At 41.3% G+C, this 21530-nt stretch overlaps 1 protein-coding gene across 3 annotated transcripts in view; it reads right to left on the reverse strand.

The window, feature by feature from the left end:
- Positions 1-21530, reverse strand: part of OSBPL5 (oxysterol binding protein like 5) — a 227944-nt gene that overhangs the window by 62848 nt on the left and 143566 nt on the right. For all 3 annotated transcript variants that reach the window (XM_073658191.1, XM_073658192.1, XM_073658193.1), the window contains exons 5-10: positions 20349-20450; positions 17013-17216; positions 16650-16734; positions 13726-13897; positions 13002-13188; positions 7916-8100 (exon numbers count right to left, since the gene is read on the reverse strand). In XM_073658191.1, coding sequence (XP_073514292.1) covers positions 7916-8100; positions 13002-13188; positions 13726-13897; positions 16650-16734; positions 17013-17216; positions 20349-20450 — 935 coding nt within the window. The remainder of the gene's footprint in view (positions 1-7915; positions 8101-13001; positions 13189-13725; positions 13898-16649; positions 16735-17012; positions 17217-20348; positions 20451-21530) is intronic.

Raw genomic sequence — 21530 nt, forward strand, 5'->3', positions numbered from 1 at the left:
GTAACTCAGGATCAGTAATGTAATGTATGTACACAGTGACTGCACCAGCAGAATAGTGAGTGTAGCTCTGGAGTATAATACAGGATGTAACTCAGGATCAGTAATGTAATGTATGTACACAGTGACTGCACCAGCAGAATAGTGAGTGTAGCTCTGGAGTATAATACAGGATGTAACTCAGGATCAGTAATGTAATGTATGTACACAGTGACTGCACCAGCAGAATAGTGAGTGCAGCTCTGGAGTATAATACAGGATATAACTCAGGATCAGTACAGGATCAGTAATGTAATGTATGTACACAGTGACTGCACCAGCAGAATAGTGAGTGTAGCTCTGGAGTATAATACAGGATGTAACTCAGGATCAGTAATGTAATGTATGTACACAGTGACTGCACCAGCAGAATAGTGAGTGCAGCTCTGTAGTATAATACAGGATATAACTCAGGATCAGTAATGTAATGTATGTACACAGTGACTGCACCAGCAGAATATGAGTGCAGCTCTGGAGTATAATACAGGATGTAACTCAGGATCAGTACAGGATCAGTAATGTAATGTATGTACACAGTGACTGCACCAGCAGAATAGTGAGTGCTGCCCTGGAGTATAATACAGGATGTAACTCAGGATCAGTAATGTAATGTATGTACACAGTGACTGCACCAGCAGAATAGTGAGTGCAGCTCTGGAGTATAATACAGGATATAACTCAGGATTAGTACAGGATAAGTAATGTAATGTATGTGCACAGTGACTGCACCAGCAGAATAGTGAGTGCAGCTCTGGAGTATAATACAGGATATAACTCAGGATCAGTAATGTAATGTATGTACACAGTGACTGCACCAGCAGAATAGTGAGTGCAGCTCTGGAGTATAATACAGGATGTAACTCAGGATCAGTAATGTAATGTACGTACACAGTGACTGCACCAGCAGAATAGTGAGCGCAGCTCTGGAGTATAATACAGGATGTAACTCAGGATTAGTAATGTAATGTACGTACACAGTGACTGCACCAGCAGAATAGTGAGTGCAGCTCTGGAGTATAATACAGGATATAACTCGGGATCAGTACAGGATCAGTAATGTAATGTATGTACACAGTGACTGCACCAGCAGAATATGAGTGCAGCTCTGGAGTATAATACAGGATGTAACTCAGGATCAGTACAGGATAAGTAATGTAATGTATGTGCACAGTGACTGCACCAGCAGAATAGTGAGTGCAGCTCTGGAGTATAATACAGGATATAACTCAGGATTAGTACAGGATAAGTAATGTAATGTATGTGCACAGTGACTGCACCAGCAGAATAGTGAGTGCAGCTCTGGAGTATAATACAGGATATAACTCAGGATCAGTAATGTAATGTATGTACACAGTGACTGCACCAGCAGAATATGAGTGCAGCTCTGGAGTATAATACAGGATGTAACTCAGGATCAGTAATGTAATGTACGTACACAGTGACTGCACCAGCAGAATAGTGAGCGCAGCTCTGGAGTATAATACAGGATGTAACTCAGGATTAGTAATGTAATGTACGTACACAGTGACTGCACCAGCAGAATAGTGAGTGCAGCTCTGGAGTATAATACAGGATATAACTCGGGATCAGTACAGGATCAGTAATGTAATGTATGTACACAGTGACTGCACCAGCAGAATATGAGTGCAGCTCTGGAGTATAATACAGGATGTAACTCAGGATCAGTACAGGATAAGTAATGTAATGTATGTGCACAGTGACTGCACCAGCAGAATAGTGAGTGCAGCTCTGGAGTATAATACAGGATATAACTCAGGATCAGTAATGTAATGTATGTACACAGTGACTGCACCAGCAGAATATGAGTGCAGCTCTGGAGTATAATACAGGATGTAACTCAGGATCAGTAATGTAATGTACGTACACAGTGACTGCACCAGCAGAATAGTGAGCGCAGCTCTGGAGTATAATACAGGATGTAACTCAGTATCAGTAATGTAATGTACGTACACAGTGACTGCACCAGCAGAATAGAGAGTGCAGCTCTGGAGTATAATACAGGAGGTAACTCGGGATCAGTAATGTAATGTATATACACAGTGACTGCACCAGCAGAATAGTGAGTGTAGCTCTGGAGTATAATACAGGATGTAACTCAGGATCAGTAATGTAATGTATGTACACAGTGACTGCACCAGCAGAATAGTGAGTGTAGCTCTGGAGTATAATACAGGATGTAACTCAGGATCAGTAATGTAATGTATGTACACAGTGACTGCACCAGCAGAATAGTGAGTGCAGCTCTGGAGTATAATACAGGAGGTAACTCAGGATCAGTAATGTAATGTATGTACACAGTGACTGCACCAGCAGAATAGTGAGTGCAGCTCTGGAGTATAATACAGGATATAACTCAGGATCAGTACAGGATCAGTAATGTAATGTATGTACACAGTGACTGCACCAGCAGAATAGTGAGTGTAGCTCTGGAGTATAATACAGGATGTAACTCAGGATCAGTAATGTAATGTATGTACACAGTGACTGCACCAGCAGAATAGTGAGTGCAGCTCTGGAGTATAATACAGGATATAACTCAGGATCAGTACAGGATCAGTAATGTAATGTATGTACACAGTGACTGCACCAGCAGAATATGAGTGCAGCTCTGGAGTATAATACAGGATGTAACTCAGGATCAGTACAAGATCAGTAATGTAATGTATGTACACAGTGACTGCACCAGCAGAATAGTGAGTGCTGCCCTGGAGTATAATACAGGATGTAACTCAGGATCAGTAATGTAATGTATGTACACAGTGACTGCACCAGCAGAATAGTGAGTGCAGCTCTGGAGTATAATACAGGATATAACTCAGGATTAGTATAGGATAAGTAATGTAATGTATGTGCACAGTGACTGCACCAGCAGAATAGTGAGTGCAGCTCTGGAGTATAATACAGGATGTAACTCAGGATCAGTACAGGATCAGTAATGTAATGTATGTACACAGTGACTGCACCAGCAGAATAGTGAGCGCAGCTCTGGAGTATAATACAGGATGTAACTCAGGATCAGTAATGTAATGTACGTACACAGTGACTGCACCAGCAGAATAGAGAGTGCAGCTCTGGAGTATAATACAGGAGGTAACTCGGGATCAGTAATGTAATGTATATACACAGTGACTGCACCAGCAGAATAGTGAGTGTAGCTCTGGAGTATAATACAGGATGTAACTCAGGATCAGTAATGTATGTGCACAGTGACTGCACCAGCAGAATAGTGAGTGTAGCTCTGGAGTATAATACAGGATGTAACTCAGGATCAGTAATGTAATGTATGTACACAGTGACTGCACCAGCAGAATAGTGAGTGCAGCTCTGGAGTATAATACAGGAGGTAACTCAGGATCAGTAATGTAATGTATGTACACAGTGACTGCACCAGCAGAATAGTGAGTGCAGCTCTGGAGTATAATACAGGATATAACTCAGGATCAGTAATGTAATGTATGTACACAGTGACTGCACCAGCAGAATAGTGAGTGCAGCTCTGGAGTATAATACAGGAGGTAACTCAGGATCAGTAATGTAATGTATGTACACAGTGACTGCACCAGCAGAATAGTGAGTGCAGCTCTGGAGTATAATACAGGATGTAACTCAGGATCAGTACAGGATCAGTAATGTAATGTATGTACACAGTGACTGCACCAGCAGAATAGTGAGTGCTGCCCTGGAGTATAATACAGGATGTAACTCAGGATCAGTAATGTAATGTATGTACACAGTGACTGCACCAGCAGAATAGTGAGTGCAGCTCTGGAGTATAATACAGGATATAACTCAGGATTAGTATAGGATAAGTAATGTAATGTATGTGCACAGTGACTGCACCAGCAGAATAGTGAGTGCAGCTCTGGAGTATAATACAGGATGTAACTCAGGATCAGTACAGGATCAGTAATGTAATGTATGTACACAGTGACTGCACCAGCAGAATATGAGTGCAGCTCTGGAGTATAATACAGGATGTAACTCAGGATCAGTACAGGATAAGTAATGTAATGTATGTGCACAGTGACTGCACCAGCAGAATAGTGAGTGCAGCTCTGGAGTATAATACAGGATATAACTCAGGATTAGTACAGGATAAGTAATGTAATGTATGTGCACAGTGACTGCACCAGCAGAATAGTGAATGCAGCTCTGGAGTATAATACAGGATATAACTCAGGATCAGTAATGTAATGTATGTACACAGTGACTGCACCAGCAGAATATGAGTGCAGCTCTGGAGTATAATACAGGATGTAACTCAGGATCAGTAATGTAATGTACGTACACAGTGACTGCACCAGCAGAATAGTGAGCGCAGCTCTGGAGTATAATACAGGATGTAACTCAGGATTAGTAATGTAATGTACGTACACAGTGACTGCACCAGCAGAATAGTGAGTGCAGCTCTGGAGTATAATACAGGATATAACTCGGGATCAGTACAGGATCAGTAATGTAATGTATGTACACAGTGACTGCACCAGCAGAATATGAGTGCAGCTCTGGAGTATAATACAGGATGTAACTCAGGATCAGTACAGGATAAGTAATGTAATGTATGTGCACAGTGACTGCACCAGCAGAATAGTGAGTGCAGCTCTGGAGTATAATACAGGATATAACTCAGGATCAGTAATGTAATGTATGTACACAGTGACTGCACCAGCAGAATATGAGTGCAGCTCTGGAGTATAATACAGGATGTAACTCAGGATCAGTAATGTAATGTACGTACACAGTGACTGCACCAGCAGAATAGTGAGCGCAGCTCTGGAGTATAATACAGGATGTAACTCAGTATCAGTAATGTAATGTACGTACACAGTGACTGCACCAGCAGAATAGAGAGTGCAGCTCTGGAGTATAATACAGGAGGTAACTCGGGATCAGTAATGTAATGTATATACACAGTGACTGCACCAGCAGAATAGTGAGTGTAGCTCTGGAGTATAATACAGGATGTAACTCAGGATCAGTAATGTAATGTATGTACACAGTGACTGCACCAGCAGAATAGTGAGTGTAGCTCTGGAGTATAATACAGGATGTAACTCAGGATCAGTAATGTAATGTATGTACACAGTGACTGCACCAGCAGAATAGTGAGTGCAGCTCTGGAGTATAATACAGGAGGTAACTCAGGATCAGTAATGTAATGTATGTACACAGTGACTGCACCAGCAGAATAGTGAGTGCAGCTCTGGAGTATAATACAGGATATAACTCAGGATCAGTACAGGATCAGTAATGTAATGTATGTACACAGTGACTGCACCAGCAGAATAGTGAGTGTAGCTCTGGAGTATAATACAGGATGTAACTCAGGATCAGTAATGTAATGTATGTACACAGTGACTGCACCAGCAGAATAGTGAGTGCAGCTCTGGAGTATAATACAGGATATAACTCAGGATCAGTACAGGATCAGTAATGTAATGTATGTACACAGTGACTGCACCAGCAGAATATGAGTGCAGCTCTGGAGTATAATACAGGATGTAACTCAGGATCAGTACAAGATCAGTAATGTAATGTATGTACACAGTGACTGCACCAGCAGAATAGTGAGTGCTGCCCTGGAGTATAATACAGGATGTAACTCAGGATCAGTAATGTAATGTATGTACACAGTGACTGCACCAGCAGAATAGTGAGTGCAGCTCTGGAGTATAATACAGGATATAACTCAGGATTAGTATAGGATAAGTAATGTAATGTATGTGCACAGTGACTGCACCAGCAGAATAGTGAGTGCAGCTCTGGAGTATAATACAGGATGTAACTCAGGATCAGTACAGGATCAGTAATGTAATGTATGTACACAGTGACTGCACCAGCAGAATAGTGAGCGCAGCTCTGGAGTATAATACAGGATGTAACTCAGGATCAGTAATGTAATGTACGTACACAGTGACTGCACCAGCAGAATAGAGAGTGCAGCTCTGGAGTATAATACAGGAGGTAACTCGGGATCAGTAATGTAATGTATATACACAGTGACTGCACCAGCAGAATAGTGAGTGTAGCTCTGGAGTATAATACAGGATGTAACTCAGGATCAGTAATGTATGTGCACAGTGACTGCACCAGCAGAATAGTGAGTGTAGCTCTGGAGTATAATACAGGATGTAACTCAGGATCAGTAATGTAATGTATGTACACAGTGACTGCACCAGCAGAATAGTGAGTGCAGCTCTGGAGTATAATACAGGAGGTAACTCAGGATCAGTAATGTAATGTATGTACACAGTGACTGCACCAGCAGAATAGTGAGTGCAGCTCTGGAGTATAATACAGGATATAACTCAGGATCAGTAATGTAATGTATGTACACAGTGACTGCACCAGCAGAATAGTGAGTGCAGCTCTGGAGTATAATACAGGAGGTAACTCAGGATCAGTAATGTAATGTATGTACACAGTGACTGCACCAGCAGAATAGTGAGTGCAGCTCTGGAGTATAATACAGGATGTAACTCAGGATCAGTACAGGATCAGTAATGTAATGTATGTACACAGTGACTGCACCAGCAGAATAGTGAGTGCTGCCCTGGAGTATAATACAGGATGTAACTCAGGATCAGTAATGTAATGTATGTACACAGTGACTGCACCAGCAGAATAGTGAGTGCAGCTCTGGAGTATAATACAGGATATAACTCAGGATTAGTATAGGATAAGTAATGTAATGTATGTGCACAGTGACTGCACCAGCAGAATAGTGAGTGCAGCTCTGGAGTATAATACAGGATGTAACTCAGGATCAGTACAGGATCAGTAATGTAATGTATGTACACAGTGACTGCACCAGCAGAATATGAGTGCAGCTCTGGAGTATAATACAGGATGTAACTCAGGATCAGTACAGGATCAGTAATGTAATGTATGTACACAGTGACTGCACCAGCAGAATAGTGAGTGCTGCCCTGGAGTATAATACAGGATGTAACTCAGGATCAGTAATGTAATGTATGTACACAGTGACTGCACCAGCAGAATAGTGAGTGCAGCTCTGGAGTATAATACAGGATATAACTCAGGATTAGTATAGGATAAGTAATGTAATGTATGTGCACAGTGACTGCACCAGCAGAATAGTGAGTGCAGCTCTGGAGTATAATACAGGATGTAACTCAGGATCAGTACAGGATCAGTAATGTAATGTATGTACACAGTGACTGCACCAGCAGAATATGAGTGCAGCTCTGGAGTATAATACAGGATGTAACTCAGGATCAGTAATGTAATGTACGTACACAGTGACTGCACAAGCAGAATAGTGAGCGCAGCTCTGGAGTATAATACAGGATGTAACTCAGGATCAGTAATGTAATGTATGTACACAGTGACTGCACAAGCAGAATAGTGAGCGCAGCTCTGGAGTATAATACAGGATGTAACTCAGGATCAGTAATGTAATGTACGTACACAGTGACTGCACCAGCAGAATAGAGAGTGCAGCTCTGGAGTATAATACAGGAGGTAACTCAGGATCAGTAATGTATATACACAGTGACTGCACCAGCAGAATAGTGAGTGCAGCTCTGGAGTATAATACAGGATGTAACTCAGGATGCAAATCAGTACGAGAAAATGACACTATAACATTAGGTTTCTATGGTAAATACTAATATAAGGACATCTTAAAGAATGACCAAGCATCATCGAATAAGTTGAGGTTGCTACCTTGGTCTCCATAGGCCCCTGCACACCCTGATGTTGGACCTGTAAATCTGGCTCAATAATGATGCGTTCACTTGTGTGTTCTTTTTTGCAAAACTGACATATGAACATGTGACTGATATATAGGTTTTTTATATGGGATATATATATATTTTCTATAGTATGGACTCACTGTGATAGGATGTCTGCGTGATAGTAATAATCTGACAATTTGTTCAGAAATGAGCGAGGCTCCAGGATAAACGTTGGTAGAACGACTCTAGACAGGTCCATGCCGGGTCTCATTTGTTTTAGTAGAGTCCACATCAAGCTTTTGTTTTCATCAGAGACTGTTTCCATCTGCGACGCTTCTCCAATCTAACAGTACAGAATTAAGACAGTGAATCAGTTTAGGGCCATGGACACCACGTCATTGCATTTACATGTAAACAAGAAGGAACATAATGTTGATTGAACTCATTTTTGAGGAACAAAAAAATAATTGCAGATTCGGACAGGTTCTAAACTTCTGCCTAATTTCTTACCAGATATTATATGATGAACCACTTTAAACTATTGACTTCAGACAAACAAGACTGAACAGCAAATACAGTGTGTCACAAAAACCAGCCCATTTCCCATGTGTGCTTTCTACATGATAACACTTATTGGGCCCCATTCATCACAACTGTCTTAGGCTATGTGCCCACGATGCAGAATTGATGCAGATTTTTCCTGAGCGTTTCTGCATCTCCCTGGCAGAAAAAAACGCATGCGGATTTTACATGCGTTTTTCCACATGCATTTCCGCATGCGTTTTGTCAAGCGCTTTTCCAAGCGATTTTAGCATCACTTGGAAAAGTACTTGACAAGTTGGTCACACAATATAAATCCATGCAACTGGCATGGATTTATATAGTGTGACCAACTTAGGCTATGTGCCCACGTTGCGGAAATGAAGCAGAAAATTTCTGCTTCATTTCCGCATGTCCTCTCCCGGAAAAACGCATGCGGAATTCCGCACGCGTTTATTGCGCGTTTAACCACATGCGGAATTGCCTTGCGTTTTTAATGCATTGCACAAGGCAATTCCGCTTGCGGAAACGCAAAATTAATGAACATGCTGCGGATTTTTGAACGCAGCATAAACGCTGCGGAAAAATCCGCAGCGTGGGCATAGAACTTGCGGAATCCCCTTGGGGACCATGGGGAGCGGATTACCTAGCGTTTAACAAGCGTTTACGCTGCGGAAATTCCGCAGCGTAAACGCTTGAAAAACGCTACGTGGGCACGCAGCCTTATGCTGCTTTAAATGCAGCATCAATAGTAAAAAAAAAAGAATTAAAATGTTAAAAATAAAAAAATACATTATACTTACCTTTCCGGCGGCGTAGGCGGTCTCGTGACCTGTCACATGACTAAATGACGTTACCGCAGGTCCTTTTACACCACCGCTGGATGCTGAGGACAGAGCATGCCACCGGAGAGGAGACCGGGGGCCGCCGGAAAGGTAAGTATAATGTATTTTTTTATTTTTAACATTTTAATTCTTTTTTTACTAATGGTACCCAGGTCGGATGAGAGTCTCCTCTTCTCCAGACCCGGGTACCATTCACACATTGAACCGCATAACATCTGCATGCATACATGTATACATGGGGATGTTATGCGGTTCAATGCAAGTCAATGGCGGCGATTTATGCAGTAATTCGCAAAAATAATGGATGTGCTGCGGATTTTTCCGCAATGATAATCCACAGCGGAAATTTCCGCAGCATGTGCACAGCGCATGCGGATTATCATTGGGAAACATGGCAGACAAATTAACAAGCGTTTTTAATGCGTTTCCGCTGCATAAATGCCGCCGCTGAACCGCATTAAACCCGCATCGTGGGCACACAGCCTTACAGTAAATCTGTCACTCTTGGCCATTGCAATCTGAGCTCAGGTTTTACCAGAGCAGTGTAAGAAATGACCGAGGCCCATCATCTCCTTCCTGTAGATGGTCGGTTGTTCGCTGTGAAGGGTCGCACCGAGGCAATGTACACAGAACCTGCACTTTTCCAGTCCAGTATACATCAGTATACATGGTCAGGTCTGCAAGTGGTTTAACACAGGGTCTGTGACTGATGCAAAATAAAAAGAACAGACAACCAAGACACGTTTCATTGTATCAGACATCCAGGAGAAGATTATGAGAAGCCTGGGGAAACCATTATGAAAATAAATCTAGCAGGCGCTGAACATGTTCCTTTATACTGAAATCACTTCACCTGCAGACACCGAGTGTCAGCTGCTCTACTGGATATGACTGTAGACCAGAATTTGGACCCATTACAATTCATCATGTCTGATGAAATCCATTTCCATCTAAACAAATAACCAATAGGTTCTGGCATAAGGAAAATGCACACAAACTTCACCAACAGCCGCTTCATGATCTAAAAAAAGGCATTTGTTGGACTACAGGCATTTGTGGGTCCGATATCCTTTGATCACAATGAGAAGACAGCAGTGTGCATGGACATGGACGTCTTACAAGACTTCTGTGCACTGTAACTGATCACTAGAATGAGTATTGTTTCTTTCAGCAAGACAGCACAACTCATTGAATGTGTCCTTGTACTGAATTTGTGTGGCATTCATAGAAGATTGAACAGTGAGCAAAGGCTTGTTTTTATCTGTGGGTTACTTGAAGGATAGAGTATATGAAATTACTCCCCTGACAGAGCCCCAACTGAAACAGCAAATTGAATGAGCCTGACTCTGTGCCCCGATTTCTGAACTCATCTTTTCCACTAAATGTGATTGGAGTTTTGGAAATTGATGTAAGGGAAACACTCAGGGCCGGCGTCACCACCCGGCGCACCCGGGCAAGGGCCGGGGCCCTGGACTAACAGAGGGGCCCACTGGCAGTCTGGGACAATGCTGCTCGCTCTGGGAGTGTCTAAAATGGAGTTGCTCCCGGGAGGTGATGATGCGTTTGGAAGGGGCGGCGCAGTGCCCACCGATACCAGGAAGCAGCGCGGTGCTGCTGAGGCTGCTGAATATGAGGTGATGCTTCACTACAGATCCTGGGAGGGCTGAGAAGCAGCATAAGTGGTCAGTGTGGAGACAGCAATTATGTATTTAGTTTTTATGTATAGGACAAAGTGTAAATGATACTGTGTTTTAGGAGAATAAAAATGTGGATCAGGTTACTACATGAGGGTTGCATGTAGTGGGTCTTGCACACAGAATGTGCACGGTTCTGCACTAAGGGGGTGATGTTGAGGGTCTTGCACACGGAAGGTAGTGATGCATACATGTGCTGCATGTTGTGGGGGCTTTCACAGGGAAGGGATTGTCCACTACTAGGACAACCCCTGTTCATATCCCACGTTTGGCCCCAATAAAATAAAAAAGCTTACACTCACCTCTCCTGCCATCGCAGTTTCAGCGGTGTCAGTACAAGCGGTCTCTGGGCTGCCGTGCGGTTGTTGTGAAACATGATCTCTGTGCCCAGTCAGCGCTGGCGTCACTGTCCCCACCTTCATACAAACTGAACATGAAGAGGAAGTCTGAGATCAGCCACAGCCCTATTTCCTCTTGATGTTCGATTTGTACGAAGGTGGGGACAGTGACGCCAGCCCTGACTGGGTGCCGGGGTCACATGTCACAACAACCGCAAGGGAGCCCAGAGACCACTCGTACCGACACCGCTGAAACGGCATCAGAGCTGAGTATTGACTTTTTTATTTTATCTGAGCCAAGCGTGGGATATGAAAAGGGTTTGTCCTAGTAGCGGATAACCACTTTAATGTAGTATGTTGTGGGTCTTGCACAGGGAAGTGGGGGAAGGTGATGTATGTCATTGGTCTTGCACATGAAATGTGCTGATGCTTCAGGCATAGGACAGCATGTTGTGGGGCTTGCACAGTGAAGGGGGTGATGCATGCATGGCACTGCATGTTGAGGGGAATTGCATAGGGAAGTGATGTTGCATGTTGGGGGCTTGCATATGTAAGTGGGTGATGTTGAGGGTCTAGCACAGGGAAGGGGGTGATGCATGCATGTGTTGCATGTTGTGGGGGCTTTTACAGGGAATGAGTTATGTGCACACCATCTGTACTGGCAACGCTTTGAACGCAGTATACTTTATGCTGCGTCCAAAGTGCTGCACGCCGGTGAATCCGCATGTGTTCATAGAACCATGTGGATTCACCCCATCCTGTACATTGCACTGATCTAATTTCTCTTGCGGAGACGAGCGACTCCGCAAGAGAAATTGACGGAAAGACGCGCCGCATGTCCGTGTCCGCGGGTGATCTGCAGGTGCCCGGAGATGCATATTGGGCATGGCATTTCTTGAAATCCATCCACTTTGCTTGTAATGTCGAATGCTGTGGTTTGCACGCAGCGCAAGTGTGCTGCATCCAATCCACATTGTTTACTGACCGTGTGCACATACCCTTTATGTTGCATGTTGGGGCCTTGCATATGTAAGGAGGTGATGTTGCATTTCATTCCTCTTGCACGTGGAATTTGACTGATGCTGCATGCACAGAGCTGCATGTTGGGGGGCTTACACACTTAAGGGGTGCATCTGGAATCATAATATCTGTTAAAGGGGCCCACTGAGACTCTTTCGCCCAGGGCCCACAAAAACCTGGAGCCGGCCCTGGAAACACCAAACGAGTACTGGCTATCCTCTAACGAATGGTCATAATTTACACACCATGGTCACCTATTCACTCTGTATTACTGAATACACACATACCATAATGTACAATGGCACACAACAAACGTTCTTTTGGTGCAACAAATAGTTGTTTGTTACATCTGCACATTGTACTATAAATTGCCACGGAACAAGGGGTAAACCCACACTCATACAGAGGTGTATCTATGAAGCACACAGGGGTTGCAGTAACACCCAGGCTCTTAAGTCTTGTGGTCCCTTTGGCCCATATAAGATGACCAATTCTATTAAAGACCCATTGATAGTTGGGGATACTGCTGAATATTTTGGGGCCCTTGAGCTTCAAGTTACACCACTGCACCCATAGTGACCATGCCTATATGTGTTTTAACCCCTATTCAGCAAGGGTTTCAGCCTGATTGTTAATTTATGCAGGATTGTGTGGATAAACCATGGTTTCAACAGCAAAACCACACGAGTGTTAATAATAATTTTGTAGAGTGGTCGGTTTTGCAGTTTTCCCACCATGTCCTTCAAGCAAGTTTTGAATTGGGCAAGTTTCCTGAATAGTAAAGGATAAACCCATGTCCCAACATACCTCTCCAAATTCCTCATACAGTTCCTCCATGTATGTGGTCCCTTCTCTATCTAGAGAGATCTCTCCATGTAATTCAGACTGGTCGCTCTCGCTTGTTTTCCGACTTTGTTCAGTTTCAGATTCCTCTATATTATCTTTTTCTGACTTGTCAGACAAGGCATCATTTTCTGCTGCAGATTCATGAAGCCTAAAACCACAAAAATCTATTAATGAAATCAAATTATTACAGATTATCAGATTATTATCATTTTCTGTCCGAGTATCCATCAGTTTGAATGCCATTACATTCTCTCTGGGTGTCAGTGATATTTTTTAATGTCACACTTTATTTAAAATATTAAAAAATTAATGTATGACTGCCAATAACCCTAAAATGCAGCTCTCCTCATGTTGCATACCAGAAACCTGAGATATGAGGAGCTATTTGTGTTAGTGGTGCCTGTACATCATCTGACATAGAGGGAAAACTGTAGTGACTGTAGATTTTCTCTCCCTGCAATGTCACAGGCACATAGCTGTCTCATTTGGTGTCTACGCTGCTGCTCTATCCCATCCCATGCTTTACGCTGTAGCTCTGCTTTATCGGATTGGCTACTGTGTAGAGTCAGAAGCCCAGCACAGACTGAGCAAGAAGTCAGTCCATGATTCTAAACTACAACTAAAGCCTAATTAAGGTTGGTTAAAATAAGTTTTGATATTTTAGGTACAGGCCTAAAAATCTTACATGAAGAGTTCCTGCTCTGAGATAGTAGATGCCTGCAATAATGTGTACAGCCCATTGTGGGTCACATCAGGTGGAGTGATGGCATCTCCTTCCTTTCCTTGCTTAGGCAAATTAATCTTGAAGAGACTGGAGCACCGAAGAGCCAATTCAAGAGCATCCATCCAACATCGTCCTGAAACACAAGGAGAATGAAGTCAGAAGTCTCATAAAATGTATAACAACAGAATGCCAGGCATCCCAACAGGTTAAAATTTATCCAGAGTCGAAGTGTGAGCATAGATATTAGATACTTGTTACCAGATTAGGTGAATTCTGGTGTACATGGTGTTTTTTCAGTTGGCCAAGCTCCTTAGATGAAAAAGGGCTGACGAACAAACGAACAATTATTCGGCCATGGCCCCAGCATCAGATGGCATTGGCCGATAATATGAACTTGCTGTATCTAATAGTAGTTGGATACAGCCAGTGCAGAACATCGTCTGGAAAAAGCCAACATGCCCAACCGGTATTTTGAACAAATACTAACTTTTGTCAGCCATTCACTGGTTGAAACAAACAATTATTTAGCTGATGATTGTTCAGTACAGTTAAACTCATCAACTTTGATGCAATGTGTATGGGCAATTAACTACTTGCTAGCAGATGCCACCACCTGTAGCTGCTACGCCAGCCAAAATCTCATGTCTTTGGTGAGATTTAAGTTATTCGATCTAAGTTGGCCAACTTCACCAAGATCTTGACAAAACAAGCATGTTATTTCTACAGGTACAGGTGAATAAGCTTCTCCCAGCCATATCTGCTGCTTGTTGGTGAATCCTGAAATTAATAGCAATACACACAAAAGGGCATCCAATCCACAATACACCACCGTAATCAGGCCATCCTTACCAATTCATGGTATAAATACCATCTCACTGCAGAATGCAGACAGGCACCAATTGTATATGAAGGAGGGAGCAGATGTGCAAAGGACTGATAAACATCCACTCTCACACCTAACATCCATGCGGGTTAGTGAATGCTTAGTATTATACAGTGGGTACGGAAAGGTTTCAGACCCCTTTAAATTTTTCACTCTTTGTTTCATTGCAGCCATTTGGTAAATTCTAAAAAGTTCATTTTTTTTCTCATTAAAGTACACTCTGCACCCCATATTGACTGAAAAAAACAGAAATGTAGAAATTTTTGCAAATTTATTAAAAAAGAAAAACTGAAAGATCACATGGTCATAAGTATTCAGACCCTTTGCTCAGTATCGAGTAGAAGCACCCTTTTGAGCTAGTACAGCCATGACTCTTTTTGGGAATGATGCAACAAGTTTTTCACATCTGGATTTGGGGATCCTCTGCCATTCTTCCTTGCAGATCCTCTCTAGTTCTGTCAGGTTGGATGGTGAACGTTGGTAGACAGCCATTTTCTGGTCTCTCCAGAGACGCTCAATTGGGTTTAGGCCTGGGCTCTGGCTGGGCCAGTCAAGAATGGTCATAGAGTTGTTCTGAAGCCACTGCTTTGTTATTTTAGCTGTGTGCTTAGGGTCACTGTCTTGTTGGAAGATGAACCTTCGGCCAAGTCTGAGGTCCAGAGCACTCTAGAAGAGGTTTTCATCCAGTATATCTCTGTACTTGACCGCATTCATGTTTCCTTCAATTGCAACCAGTCGTCCTGTCCCTGCAGCTGAAAAACACCCCCATAGCATGATGCTGCCACCACCATGTTTCACTGTTGGGATTTTATTGGGCAGGTGATGAGCAGTGCCTGGTTTTCTCCACACATACCGCTTAGAATTATCACCAAAAAGTTCTATCTTCGTCTTATCAGACCAGAGAATCTTATTTCTCATAGTCTGGGAGTCCTTTATGTGTTTTTGAGCAAACTCTATGCAGGCTTTCATATGTCTTGCACTGAGGAGAGGCTTCCGTCGGGTCACTCTGCCATAAAGGCCCGACTGGTGGAGGGCTGCAGTGATAGTTGACTTTGTGGAACTTTCTCCCATCTCCCTACTGCATCTCTGGAGCTCAGCCATAGTGATCTTGGGGTTCTTCTTTACTTCACTCACTAAGGCTCTTCTCCCACGATTGCTCAGTTTGGCTGGATGGCCAGGTCTAGGAAGACTTCTGGTGGTCCCAAACTTCTTCCATTTAAGGATTATGGAGGCCACTGTGCTCTTAGGAACCTTAAGTAATACAGAAATTCTTTTGTAACCTTGGCCAGATCTGTGCCTTGCCACAATTCTGTCTCTGAGCTCCTTGGGCAGTTCCTTTGAGCTCATGATTCTCATTTGGTCTGACATGCACTGTGAGCTGTGAGGTCTTATATAGACAGGTGTGTGCCTTTCCAAATCAAGTCCTATCAGTTTAATTAAACACAGCTGGACTCCAATGAAGGAGTAGAACCATCTCAAGGAGGATCACAAGGAAATGGACAGCATGTGACTTAAATATGAGTGTCTGAGCAAAGGGTCTGAATACTTATGACCGTGTGATATTTCAGTTTTTCTTTTTTAATAAATTTGCAAAAATCTCTACATTTCTGGGTTTTTTTCAGTCAAGATGGGGTGCAGAGTGTACTTTAATGAGAAAAAAATTAACTTTTTAGAATTTACCAAATGGCTGCAATGAAACAAAGAGTGAAAAATTTAAAGGTGTCTGAATACTTTCCGTACCCACTGTAAATGCGCACCGATAAGGTGCCAGTCACATTGATGCATGTAGTGCACCATGCTGGCTAACAGCTTGTTTGTCCTGTCCCCATAGTATTAGATTAGGCGGATTGTCCAGCACCTACATAGTTACACCCCATAAGTACACCCTATTTTTAGGCTTGTTGGTGATTTCCAACAGAAACGTTTTAATTGAACCTAATAGTCCATATTTTCTATAATTTATCTATATAAACAATTGCACACAAAAAAACTCTGAGCTTACCGTCAGATTCGGAAGAGGCCCTGAATATTAAGTAGCTGCTGGGAAGAGGTAGAGTAATGGATCCAACATTTTCACCTTTAGGACCCTGAAAAGCAAGACATTTAGTGTCCAGGAAACAACTATGGAAAAGTTCATGTAATTTTGCCGAATCCACGTGTATAGCCTAAACATCTGCTTCTCCCATAAAGATATCAGGACTCGACTACCAAGCTATCAATCTTTGAGGCCCCTCAGAAACTATAATGTACAGCTATTATCTCTGGCTCCCACTATAATATCACTTCTGACTATATTCCAGTAATTCACTTTAGTGCATCATCTATTTCTTATAAATCAGATACATTAGAATAGCCGAAAAATTACCTTAACTGCCCAAATGGACTGATCCAGTGGGTGATAAAGTTTAAAACAAAAGCCATCTTTCTTGGTGGGTCTCTCAATCAGTTCACATGAGTGGATCATTAATGTTCCTACCCACTGCCCGATCTTTGGTGTTTTGTATATTAGTAGCAGTCCTGGCTTCAGAACACACCACAGCTTAGTCCAGCTCTTCAATGTGCCGCGAATCTGAAATAACCAATAATGCAACAGCCTGAAGAAAACATTCACAACTACAAATTATCTGCTGCAGATTTTGCTTTGCATTTGTAGCAAATGTGCATAAAAATCCACTGCAAGGGTATATAAACACAACGCACAACGTCTGAACATGAATGAATGAACATGTGCATTTCTTTGGAAAAAATGTCTTGCTGTGGATATGTTAAGTATTTTGAATGTCTTTTAACCGCTTCAGGATTCCAAATCCTTTAAGCGGTTAAAAGAAATCAGCTGACCATTCTTCTGGTGTTCTCCTCTAAAAGACGCTTTAAAAGATAAGTCAAGGGGAAATCTCAAAGAAATGCCCTGATGTCTTTTGGAGTGTTTTGACAATGTTTTTGTTATTTAAAAATAAAAACACTTATGGTTTCTTCAATATTCAATGTAGTGAAAAAAACAACAGAAAATGACAAACACAAAGGTGAGAAAAAAAACATGGGAAAACCCTTCAGAAAATATTCCAGCTGCCAAATATTATAATACTGCTACTATGTACAAGAATATAACTACTATAATACTGTCCCCTATGTACAAGAATATAACTACTATAATACTGCCCCTATATGCAAAAATATAATTACTATAATACGGCCCCCTATGTACAATATACTATAATACTGCCCCTATATACAAGAATGTAGATACTATGATACTGCTCCTATGTGCAAGAATATAACTACTATAATAATGTTCCTATGTACAAGAATATAACTACTATAATACTGCCCCTATGTACAAGAATATAACTACTATAATACTGCTCCCTATGAATATAATTACTATAATACTGCCCCTATATGCAAAAATATAACTACTATAATACCGCCCCCTATGTACAAGAATATAACTATTATAATACTGCTCCTATGTACAAGAATATAATTATTATAATACTGCTCCTATGCACAAGAATATAACTACTATAATACTGCCCCCAATATACAAGAATATAGCTACTATGATACTGCTCCTATGTGCAAGAATATAACTACTATAATAATGCTCCTATGTACAAGAATATAATTACTATAATACTGCTCCTATGTACAAGAATATAACTACTATAATACTGCCCCTATGTACAAGAATATAACTACTATAATACTGCTCCCTATGTACAAGAATATACCTACTATAATACAGCCCCCTATGTACAAAAATATAACTACTATAATACTGCCCCTATATACAGAAATATAACTACTATAATACTGCTCCCTATGTACAGGAATATACCTACTATAATACAGCCCCCTATGTACAAAAATATAACTACTATAATACTGCCCCTCTATACAGAAATATAACTACTATAATACTGCTCCTATGTACAAGAATATAATTATTATAATACTGCTCCTATGTACAAGAATATAACTACTATAATACTGCTCCTATGTACAAGAATATAATTATTATAATACTGCGCCCATGTACAAGAATATAACTACTATAATACTGCCCCCTATGTACAAGAATATAACTACTATAATACTGCTCCTATGTACAAGAATATAACTACTATAATACTGCCTCCTATGTACAAGAATATAACTACTATAATACTGCTCCTATGTACAAGAATATAACTACTATAATACTGCCCCTATGTACAAGAATATAACTACTATAATACTGCCCATATGTACAAGAATATAACTACTATAATACTGCCCCCTATGTACAAGAATATAACTACTATAATACTGCCTCCTATGTACAAGAATATAACTACTATAATACTTAGAAAGGAGTAAGTCCAGCGCTATAAGTTAGCTATAAGTTGACTTACAGTGCTGGACTTATTCCTTTCTAAGTTCTCAAAACTTGCCGCACAGCAGGATCCGTGCGCTCCAGGAGGTGGTGAGCAGACATTAACTTTTTTGTATGTTTTTCTACTATAATACTTCCCCTTATATACAAGAATATAACTACTATAATACTGCTCCTATGTACAAGAATATAACTACTATAATACTGCCCATATGTACAAGAATATAACTGCTATAATACTGCTACTATGTACAAGAATATAACTACTATAATACTGCCCCTATGTACAAGAATATAACTAATATAATACTGCCCCTATGTACAAGAATATAACTACTATAATACTGCCCCTATGTACAAGAATATAACTAATATAATACTGCCCCTATGTACAAGAATATAACTACTATAATACTGCCCCTATGTACAAGAATATAGCTAATATAATACTGCCCCTATGTACAATAATATAACTACTATAATACTATCCCCTATGTACAAGAATATAACTACTATAATACTGCTCCTATATACAAGAATATAACTAATATAATACTGCCCCTATGTACAAGTATATATCTACCATAATACTGCCCCCTATGTACAAGAATATAACTACTATAATACTGCTCCTATGTACAAGAATATAACTACTATAATACTGCCCATATGTACAAGAATATAACTACTATAATACTGCCCCCTATGTACAAGAATATAACTACCATAATACTGCCCCTATGTACAAGAATATAACTACTATAATACTGCTCCTATGTACAAGAATATAACTACTATAATACTGCTCCTATGTACAAGAATATAACTACTATAATACTGCCCCTATGTACAAGAATATAACTACTATAATACTGCTCTCTATGTACAAGAATATAACTACTATAATACTACTCCTATGTACAAGAATATAACTACTATAATACTGCCCCCTATACACAAGAATATAACTACTATAATACTGCCCCCTATGTACAAGAATATAACTACTATAATACTGCCCCCTATGTACAAGAATATAACTACTATAATACTGCCCCTATGTACAATAATATAGATAATTTAATACTGTCCTCAACCCCTTGTGGTCACTGCTGTTTTAACTGTCTGTGATATATGTACTTTAGGAGATTTGCAGTAATAACATTCAAATATATTTTGTCGCTGCTCAGATCATAAAGAGGAGCAGTAATATTACTCCAAAGCTGCTCCTGTTTGTTCATAATAAACCAAGCCACTTTGCATTGTAGACACCTGATAGAAGCATTACAGAATTCATGGACAGGTTCAATGTTCCAGTTGAATTACCTTCAGCCAGTCAGCCACAATCACTACACTGGGGTCTTTTAGGGCACTAAAGAGCTGTTTTGTGGCTCTCTTCTTCTCCTGCCTATAATTCTTTTTCTGAACCTGTGAAACAATAGAATAGAGGAAGATTAATTGTCGCACAAAAGACACTTTGCTCTGAACTGGAAGTCTGAGATTTGATCTTTAGCAAGCTGTATATTAAAACTGGATCTTGTAGTCATATACTACTTTATTCCCTCTTCCTCCTCTTCTAAAGGCCCCCATACATATGACCGACAGTCTAATGTTTATAGTGGACGCAGACTCTCCCCTGACAGAGGATATATGGATGCAGGGCCGGACTGGGACTGAAATTCAGTCCTGGCATTTGAGAACACACAGGCCCACTTGTTGTGCGGTTAAAGCCCTAGTCCAGCCTTTTTTTTCAGTGCTGGAGTAGTGCTACTAATCTAAGGTCCCATATCATAGTATTATCCTTACCCACTGCTGTCCTCACCTTTTATCAGCACTGATCCGGTCCCACAATGCCATTTTGTGCCCCCAACTTCTGACTGACCGGAAATTAGAGGTAATAGTCACAAGCGCTCATTGTAAGTCTATGAGAGCTGGAAAGAGGCTCTCATAGATTTACATTGAAAAGTGACCTTTATTCCCCCCAGCAGCCCTGCTCTTTGAGTCATATGGGTGGGGTGGTGTCGGCACGGTTTCAATCACTGCTCTGAGCATAGTGAGCAGTGGCTATAACCGCGCCCTCAGCACTGACTGACAAACAACTCAAATTAAATGGGTGTGATTGGTGCTAATACCAATTGTGGCCATTGCAGCAGGGTGTCATCTGTGATATACAGCTGACACCTGCTGATGATTGTGCCAATTCTGCTTGTGATCTAGAGCTATCACCGCACCGTACATGTATGGCGGTTTGCAGGAAGTCACCTTCTGTTGCATTATACATGTACAACAGGTTTCGGGAAAGGGGAGAAAAAAAAACAAACTCTTCTCCATATTCAACTACGACCAGCAATCCAGCAGCACATGAAAGAGATGCCTCAGCTCCAACACACTACGCTCCAGGGCGATGTCATTAATGGATGGTGGGCCCTCCTCCTTCAGCCTGCTCGCTGCTTCAGGAGTTCCAGCGCCCTACAGGCCACAGATGACAGTTTCATGGGACGCATTAGG

Source organism: Phyllobates terribilis, unplaced genomic scaffold (genome assembly GCF_046119375.1).
Source record: "Phyllobates terribilis strain yellow unplaced genomic scaffold, ASM4611937v1 Scaffold_13__5_contigs__length_258822181, whole genome shotgun sequence".
Classification (NCBI taxonomy): Eukaryota; Metazoa; Chordata; class Amphibia; order Anura; family Dendrobatidae; genus Phyllobates; species Phyllobates terribilis.